Source organism: Ictidomys tridecemlineatus, chromosome 2 (assembly GCF_052094955.1).
Source record: "Ictidomys tridecemlineatus isolate mIctTri1 chromosome 2, mIctTri1.hap1, whole genome shotgun sequence".
NCBI classification, from domain to species: domain Eukaryota; kingdom Metazoa; phylum Chordata; class Mammalia; order Rodentia; family Sciuridae; genus Ictidomys; species Ictidomys tridecemlineatus.
The window spans coordinates 177,746,249-177,756,277 of NC_135478.1; the positions used below are offsets into that span (position 1 = coordinate 177,746,249).

Consider the following 10,029-nt stretch of genomic DNA (forward strand, 5'->3'; position numbering starts at 1 on the left):
ATGTATATATACGTTGATTTTCTTTGTAGCAAACTATGTACACATACACATACAATTTTGAGCCCTGAACTCTGCTATGTTAAATTTAAGATGCCCAAGATTAATTTCTGTCCCACCCCAACGCCATCAAAAAGCATAATCCTCTCCACTCTATCCCATCTCAATTTCTAATATTAGGTCCAACTGCACTTAGAGGTTCTTAACTTCCCCAAGAACATACTTAATCTGGGGTAGCTGATAAACTGTACCTTCCAAAGACTCAATCCCTGTTGCTTGTGCCAGTAAATCTTCATGTCTTGCAACAACCTGAAAATGAAAAATGAATAATCAACAATTGCTCTATAATGCATTTTTCTTGGTTACCACAATAAAGAACCGAAGCTCTTTCTTGGTGTATAAATGGGACAAACACTTAAAGAAGGCTATGAGGTTGTGGAAGTGTGCTTAAAATGAGTTACTAGTGGGAACACATACATCTGTTTATAGTTTAATAGAACAGGAGGAGATATTGCCTCTTCACTAGCTCTGTCTTAGTCTATTTGGAGTGCTAAACAAAATACCACAGACTGGTAATTTCACAAACACAGATTTATTGTCCATAGTTCTGGAGTTCTTTGAGTCCAAGATTAAGGTGCAGGCAAATGTGGTGGCTGTCTAGTAAACACCCATTCCTTATAAACGGTGCCTTCTATGTCTTCAATGGTAGGAAACCTGAACAGCTCCCCTGGCCCTCACTAATAAGGGCCCTACTACTCTCCCAAAACTCCCTCAACTCTTAATGTTATTACATTGGAGATTAAGCTTCAACACATTACATTAATTCTTCAGAAATAAGAACTCTCAGACCATAGGAAGCCCCTGGTTTCCCTAATGAGATACATAAGTGGAGTTGTACCAAAAATGAAAAAATCAGCTAGTTCTTGACAGGTTATTCTTCTTTCTCTTTAAAGAATGTTTTCAAACATCAGGTTTTCTTAGTTCTTGAACTTAATTCAGTACCGTCAAAGCTATATCCTAATATGGACAGATAAGGCGCTTGGTGCCTATCTATACTTAAATATATCCCTGCTTCCAGTTTCCTGGTGTCACAGCAAATCCTCTTCCCTACAAAAGACTGACATTTTTATATAAGAAAATTAGGGCAGTGTAAATGACCACAACAAAAGTAAAGAAGGTTAAGAGTTAAAGGTCATGCTGGGCACAGTGGCACACACCTATAATCCCAGTAACTCAGGAGGCTCAAGCAGGAAGATTGCAAGTTCAAGGCCAGACTCGGAAATTTAACAAGGACCTAAGCAACGTGGTGAGGCCCTGCCTCAATGTAAAAAAATATAACAAGGGCTGGGGAACATGGCTCAGTGGATGAGCACCTCTAGATTCAATGCCTGGTACCAAAAAAAAAAAAAAAAAAAGTTAAAATTCACTGGCAAGCGATTCCTAAGAACATTAAGAAATTATGTAAATCTTTGGAATGAAAAATCCTTATCATTTTTTACACTTAATTCCAATGAATAAAAAGTTTCTTATTCGTATCTACAAAGAACTAAAGCTATCTTGGTAAACTTAAGTTCCTAATCAGCAAAGATTCATTCATTGACACCCTCCACTTTGTCCTATTTCAGATATCACTGTCATTCTATCAAGTCTCTTCCTCTCTTATCCAAGTGTTAGTCTAATTTAACCTCTGAGGTTACCAGAAGACATCTGAATTTTCCTCATGGCCTAACTACTAGTAAATCTTTTGCAATATTAATCATCTCACTGACAAATTAATTTTATTGTATTTATTTTATTAATTATTATTATCTCAATTTTGCTTCTGTAAAAACACCACTTATAGCATGTTCAGATCTCATACTATAATTCAGAGATTTCCTCTCACATCCTAAACTTCACAGTGTAACTTGTCCTATGAAATGTTAAATTTTAAATTCATACTGATTCCTACAGAGAATGTATTATGTGCAAAAATAGAGAAAATAAGCATAAGCAGGCAGAAAGAATTTCAGATGACTCTTGCAAAATGCCAACACCTTAGAACTACATACACAGTTAACTACATTCTCCCTTATCTCACAAACACCTTATACTATTCTAATTAAAATAAGCATCATCTGTTCGCCATTACTTCTGTTTGTCTGCCACCGAGTCCCTGGAAAGTCAGGAAATGTGTTTCTCTATCCCCACAGCCTGACACAAAACATGACAATTAAAAGTGTCTTCTAAATATTTGTCAATAAATATTGAACTGTACATAATAAAAAAAATTTAAGTTAAAGGAACGTTAGAAAGTCATACAAATCCTCTAACCTACTATTTTATTTAAGAAACTAAGACACAAAAAGTTTAAGTAGACATGTCTCATGGTACATGGTCCATTTATTTGCATATTTTTTGCATTATCTAAAAAATTATTTATTAAGTCCCTATTCAAGCAAAATGCAATACCAGAAATATATAGTAAAACTACCCTATGAAAATTACAGAATTGGCCAATACAATGGTGCACACTTGTAATCACAATGGCTTGGGAGGCTGAGGCAGGAGGATGGCAAGTTCAAACCCAGCCTCATCAAAAGTGAGGCACTAACTAAGCAACTCAGTGAGACCCTGTCTCTAAATAAAATACAAAATAGGGCTGGGGATGTGATTCAATGGTCCAGCGTCCCTGAGTTCAATCCCGGGTACTAAAAAAAAATTACAGAATTGTACAAGAGGAAGGAACCTACAAGATTATCTACTGCAATCTCCTCCTCTTAGTCATTCCAACCCATTTCATAGATTTAAAAGACAAACAAAAAAAACCTCAAAGATGATAAATGATATGAAATTCAGTTAACTACACATCAGACATTAAGACCCATCTCCTAACTGTTCCGGTTGTATTCTACCCACCACAATATTTATCATATTTATCAACTTTCTTTAATTTCAGTAAAGGGTTTTTTTTTACCTTTGTGTTTACAAACACAACATAACATCCCAATTTTTCTCATTATTATCTTTCTAAAATTCCATTTTCTATTATTTTTAATCAAAGACATTCTAATTTTTTTTTTTGCTCATTATAGTCATTGCAAATCAATTTATGTGTTAACAGTAAGAATAAATAAAACGTTTTAGACAGGTATATATGGAAAACTCTGCAAAAAGCAAAAATGTAGTTTGAATAATAAGTCACTGGTAAGATATGAATTTATTCATACAAACATGCACTTAAATTTAACAATAATGATTGTACAAAAAGGCTAAATTATCATATTAGGCTGAATAATCTGTATGATCCAATAGAACTGAATTACCTGTAGGTGTAATTCTTTATCCAACTGACTGATCCCTTGGGCAAGTTTTGCTAGTTGTTCAGCAATTACAGCTTGATGAATAGATTGGGAAGTATAAGTCTTCACATCAAAATCTTCATTTAAAAAGTCACTATAACACTCTGGAGGAAAAAAAATCAGGACAACTCTTTATATATCCTGTCCTAAAGCACAGTTATTAAACACAACAATTATAACTAACATATTCTGACATCTTCCTACTGTACACTGGGTTCTGTAATAAATGCTTCCCTATAATAATGAGGAAGGAGTGGAGCAGGCAACAGCTGAAGAGCAGTGAGAATACTCAAGTCCACTACATACCAGGCACTGATTTAAGTACTTAACATATACAAACTCATTCAATACTTGCACTACTCTGTTGGAGCTATCCTTTTCCCCATTTCACAGATGAGGAACAAGCACAGACAGGGCCTGCAACTTATCCAACATTACTCTCTGCAATTTTAAACCAGGAAGTCTAAGTGCAGAGCCCAAGTTCTGAACCACTCTGCTATACTGTTAAATGCTTACTTTTTTAATGAATCAAAAGGAAGGAAAACACTGAGTAAAATATTGAAACATAACTACCAACCATAGTCTTTTTTCCAAGAAAACAAGGTCATTGCCAGGGAGAACACAATAGGAAAATTGGCTATTTATATATAATATGTATGGCCTCAGATCTTTCTAGATCAGTGCATGAATACTGTTATAATAAAGTGAATCTTGAATTTTAAGAGAAATGGGCAAGGAAACTTATAAGTGTTACTGAAATTTAGGATTTCCAGGCAAAATAAGTAAATAGGTAAAAGAACTGATACTATGTGTTAAAAAGATAACTTTCTATAAAGAACCCACAAATTTGTGAGTGATTAAAAAATGGAGAAAATTAAGAGATAAAAGTAGATATACAGAGCTAGGCATAGCAGCACATGCCTGTAATCCCAGCAACTTGGGAGGCTAAGGCAGGAGGATAGTGAGTTCGAAGCCAGTCTCAGCAACTTAGACCCTGTCTCAAAATGAAAAACAAAAAGGTCTTGTGGCTCAGTGGTTAAATACCCCTGAATTTAATTCCCAGTACCCCCCCCAACCAAAAAAAAAATCATAAAAATGATCTCTTGGTAGATATATACCACAGCCTCCTAACTGTATGTGAGATAGAGATAGGGCTGCCTTGACAGACATTATAAAGCAAAAAAAACCAACAAGCAAAACAAAGTATTTAATAACACTTGAGCTGTTTACACCTACTGTAATGTATGATCCATGTTTACACCTACTATAATGTATGATCCATGAGGATAAGATCATTGTGTTGTTTCCTACTACATCCCCAAGCCCTAAAAAAATGGGATACATGGTCAGATGTGCAGCATTGGTTGAGTTAATTAATCTGTATATCAACTGAAAATATTATTCTGCTAAAAGCAAAGACTCATATTCTTGACTACTCTCAAAATGAAGTGAAGTAAAAGAAGAATACTGCTATTTCGGCCTTAATTCTGAGAACCACATTTTCTTCCAATCTGCCCAGTGGTTCTCAGAATAATCCTGTCAGACAAATTGGAAAAGACCATTTCAAGCAAATGGAAGACTTAGCAACAGCAAGTACCATGGTATGTTTTAACAAATATGGAAAATACTAACTTTGGTATGTCTACATCATAGAATGTATCTGCTAGGCAGAAAGGGTAAAGAATGAGAGATGAAGTTGGAAGGCGGTTTGAAAAGAGGCCTCTAAGGTACCCAAAATAGTCAAATTATATCCCATTTAAGGTTTTGAAGACAAGAAGGAGCACTGTCAGCTTTGTGTTCTAGAACAATAATCTTGGCAGTGGTATGGAGGATGACTAAAAAGGGATTAGTTACACACAGTTTGCTATATTTGGCTCTTGTTGCCTTTTGGCAGCAAGCTATTACATTTTCAGGAATTCTGTAAGCCAGTTGACATCACATGTGCATATCTTAAAATTGAGGGGGGGGGGCTGGGGATGTGGCTCAAGCAGTAGCGCGCTCGCCTGGCATGCGTGCGAACTGGGTTTGATCCTCAGCACCACATACCAACAAAGATGTTGTGTCCGCCGAGAACTAAAAAATAAATATTAAAAATTCTCTCTCTCTCTCTCCTCTCTCACTCTCTCTTTAAAAAATAAATTAATTAATTAAATTAAATTGACCAGGGGGAGGGTATTTACACTATAGAAATAGGCAGATACTATAAAATAAGGACCTTTTCTATTTTCCCAGAAAGCTGATTTACTACTGCAATAGATAACCGGTATGTCACCCATAAAGAAGAGCCACAAAGTACAGTAAAGTACAGTACTATGGTAATAGCCCAACTGACATAAGGAAGGCATGAATGATAATGTCACTAAGAATGTCAAGGAATTTGATAAGAGTAACAAATAATCAGATAAACACACTGTTTAGGACCTAGTGAAAAGTTGAAAATGGGCTATTAGATGCAGCAAATCAAGGATGATTTTCAAGTTTCTTGACTAAGTAACTGAAATAGGGAATTCAGTTTTGCATTAAGCTAGACCACTAGGTATTAAATATGCAAAGATGAACATAAACAAACACCAGCCGCCAAGGAATTCATAATCTACATAGGGAACACACAGGCTTTACCTACCTACATATAATAAATGGAAACAGAATCTACCAGAGGAAAAAATTAGGAGACAGAAGTAGAAGAAAAAAAACTATTTCATTTTTTTGTATGTAGAATTTGTACTATTTGTTTATGTGTAGGTTTTCATATGTAGAACTGGTACTGCTTGTTCACTATCAAGACAAAATTCCAGTACACATTTGAAAATGTAGTTCTATAATTCAGAAGATGGCTAACAAAAAGAGTAGATGATTTATGAAAAAAATTTTGAATGCACAAAATTAAAAAATAAACAGGGAAATAGGAAAAATAGGCTTTAGAAGCGGTGGGGGGGGCACCAAAAATTCGGAGATGGATAAAGGAAATAATATAAATCAGAGACTAAAGAATGCTCAGGAAAAAAGGAAGAGAAACATGAAAGACTTGAAAGAAACATGAAAGATCAAAGACTTAGGAGTTAGACCAGAAACAATGCAACTGCTAGATGAAAACACAAGGTTAGGCTAGGGATGTGGCTCAAGGGGTAGCGCACTTGCCTGGCATGTGCGGGTCACTGGGTTGGATCCTCAGCACCATATAAAAATAAAACAAAGATGTTATGTCCACCAAAAACTAAAGAAAAAATAAATATTAAAAAATTCTCTCTCTCTCTCTTTTCAAAAAAAAACAAAACAGGGTCAACAATCCATCATAAAGTGGCAAGCAATGACTTCCTTAACCAGATGCCTAAAGCTCAAGAAATAAAAACAAGAATCAATAAATAGAATGCCATCAAATTATAAAGCTTATGCACAGTAAAGGAAATGATTAAGAAAAAGAGCCTATGGAATGGGAAAAAATCTTTGCCAGCTACTCCTCTAACAGGGGATTATATCCAGAAGAGATAAAGAACTAAAAAAAAAAAAAAAAACTCAATTCCAGAAAACCAAATAACCCAATCAATAAATGGGCAAAAGAACTAAACAGAAATTCTCTCTCTCCCTCACTCTCTTTCTCTTGCTTTTTGTTTGCTTGGTTGGGTTTGTTGGTTTTTATTTTTTATTTATTTTTAATTTTTTGGTACCGGGACTTGAACCCAGATGCACTTTACCACTAAGCCATATCCCCAGGCCATTATTTTTATTTTTTACTTTTTTATTTTGAAACAGCATCTCACTAAATTGCTCAGGGCCTTAGTTGCTGAGACTGGCCTCAAACTTGCAATTCTCCTGCCTAGCCTCCTGAGTTGATGGGATTACAGGCACGCATCACCATGCCCAGCCAGAAATTTCTCAAAAGAAACACAAATGGCCAACAATATATGAAAAAAAAAAATGTTCAACATCTGTAGTAATCAAAGAAATGCAAACCAAAACTACAAAAAGATTTTATCTCACTCCATTCAGATCAAGAATGATCTGAATGGATGATGAACACAAAAGATCAAGAACACAAATCATAGTAAAAGCTGACAAAAATGTAGGGGGAAAGATACACTCATACATTGCTGGTGGGACTACAAATTAGTACAACCACTTGAAAAGTAGTATGGACATTCCTCAAAAAAATCAGGAATGGAACTACCATATTACCCAGCTAACCCACTCCTTAATATTTATCCAAAAGAACTAAATTCAACATTCTACAGTGATTTAGTCACTACAGTATTTATAGCAGCACCATTCACAATAGCCAAATTATAGAATCAGCCCAAATGCCTGCTGAAGAAAATGTGGAATATATACACAATCAAGTTTTACTCATCCATAAAAAAGAATGAAATCATAGCATTTGTCAGTAAATGGATGGAAACGGAGAACATCATGCTAAATGAAATAAGCCAGACTCAAAAAATCAAAGGTGGAATGTTTTCTCTGGTATGGGGAAACTAGAACAAAGTAAAGGAAAGACAGCTGTTGGGAGGCGGGGTGTTCACATATCATAAATATGTAGGGAAAATCACTAGAAGAGAAAGAGGAGAACAAGAAGAAGGGAGAAATTATGGGAATAGGAAAGAAGGAATGAATATAACGAAATAATGTTATATGCATATCTAAATGTACCAAAGGGAATTTCACCTTTATGTATATGTAGAAAGTACCAATCAAAAATAAATAAAGTAATGAAAGGAAGATCATTTGAGTAGAAGAGTGAGAATAGGGAAGAAAGCGGGTGACCAAAGGGAGGAAAGAATGGGGATTAAAATCAAATTCCTTGCTTGTATGATTTTTTTCCAAAATGAACTCACTGCTATGTATAATTACAATGTCTGATTTAAAAAATAAAACATATGTAATCACTGGGGAAAAAAAAAACTAATCCTAGAAAGGTTTTTCTTGACACTGCCTGACCAATCCCTAACCTCTAGTTATCATCCTCTGAACTAATGGTTTACTTTGTACACAGTTCTAATGCTACTATTACAACACTATTATAATACTTACTTTTAGAGCTCAACAAGTTTATGAACTTTTTAAAATGTTTTTTAGTTGTAGATGGATACAATACCTTTATTTTATTTGTTCATTTTTTTATGTGGTGCCCGGGATTGAATCCAGTGCCTCATGCGTGCTAGGCAAGCGCTCGACCACTGAGCCACAACCCCGGCCCATTCTCCCCTACTAGATGGTGAGCTACTTGAGAATAAAAAAATAGAGACAGTCTCACAAGAGTTCAAAACTTGGTTAAATTGAATATCAATTAAAATACAAAGATGTATTACACAGGGAACCTAACCTAAAGGATTCAAGTCCTGAAAATACCCTTAATTTTGACAAAAAAAAAATATAGATTGTCATGAAAAATCAATAAAAATAGTCAACAGAAAAATAAATTTAAAACTTTTAACCTTTTATAATACACTTACAGTAATGTTCAATTTTTAAAAATCTTTCTGGGCCTACTGTATGTAAGATTGAGCTATTAACATTGTGGAGTTAAAAAAGGATTTTACGGAGGGCATGGTGGTGCACACCGGCAACTTGAGAGATCTCGAGTCTCAGCGAAACAACATCTCAAAAAGTAACAAAGGGATGGGGGCTGAGTATATGTGCTCAGTGGTAAAGGGCCCCTGGGTTCAATCCCCAATACCAAGAAAGAAAGAAAGAAAAAAAAAGAGGGCATAGGGGTTTATAATAGAGCAGAAGAGATTAAGGTAAGTATACAAATGATTTTAATACAAGGTAGAACGTTATATCCATTAGGGAAAACATTAAGAAACTTATGTTTACCCTCAGAAATCTGAACTTTATTCTGAATGATGAGACTCACCACGTTAACTGGACTACAACTGAATGTGCTTTTCAACTACACTATATTAAACTTACTGGGGATAACTTCTCTTCAAAACTGACTACCAATAAATCTGACTGCTGTTTTCTGTATGACTAGATAACCCCTGACTGAACTAAGAGTATAAACCCTCCTGCTTGTCTAATTGTGAATAACTGCCTCCTCCAAGAAACACAAGACTGCAAGAAGGGACACCTGTATAACCCAATAATTTAACGGAGGAGGTGTTTCCAACTTTACTTTAAAAAGAACTCCTTTCAATAAGTGTCTGTTATCTGTTCTAGGTCTTACACTTTTCATGGGCTAGAATGCTTCATCTTTTCGTTAAAAGTGCGGCAGCAGGCGGTACCGCGGCTGCCAAGGCGGGTCACTGGGTGTGAGGTCCTAGAATTTCAGGGAAGCCCAAACACAAGGGGGACGGAGTTGAGAAGACGAGCAACTCAAAACCAGGAGTTCCTAGGACACAGGAAAGGAAGAGGAGGAATAAGTTGGCTTGGGCAGCACCCGGACGTCAGGGGGCCGGGCGGAGGGGAGTGGTCAAGTCGAGACCAGAAAACTTTGGGCAAAGCGAGGGTTGAGTCCACCACCTTGGCCCAGGCACCGAGCAGGATATTCCCTCCCTCCCCGCAGCCTGGCCAGTACTCGACTCCTTACCGTCCTGCAAAAGCTCCCGCACTGTCGCTGCAGCCGCTCCAGAACCCAGAGCCCCAAAGCCAGCCATAGTGGCGCCGCTGTCGCCACCTTCCATGTTGGCAGGTACCGGGTTGATGGCGTCAGTGAGAGGAGGCCCCGCCCAGGTTGACGCAGAATCCTGGCGCC

The 10,029-nt window shown here is 36.4% G+C and overlaps 1 protein-coding gene across 1 annotated transcript in view; it reads right to left on the reverse strand.

Annotated features, from left to right (window-relative positions):
* Window positions 1-9,999, reverse strand: part of Cog5 (component of oligomeric golgi complex 5) — a 300,246-nt gene extending 290,247 nt beyond the window's left edge. The window contains exons 1-3 of the mRNA XM_005319450.5: window positions 9,865-9,999; window positions 3,303-3,442; window positions 249-306 (exon numbers count right to left, since the gene is read on the reverse strand). Coding sequence (XP_005319507.2) covers window positions 249-306; window positions 3,303-3,442; window positions 9,865-9,958 — 292 coding nt within the window. The 5' untranslated portion in view covers window positions 9,959-9,999. The remainder of the gene's footprint in view (window positions 1-248; window positions 307-3,302; window positions 3,443-9,864) is intronic.
* Between the last annotated feature and the right edge of the window lie 30 nt (window positions 10,000-10,029).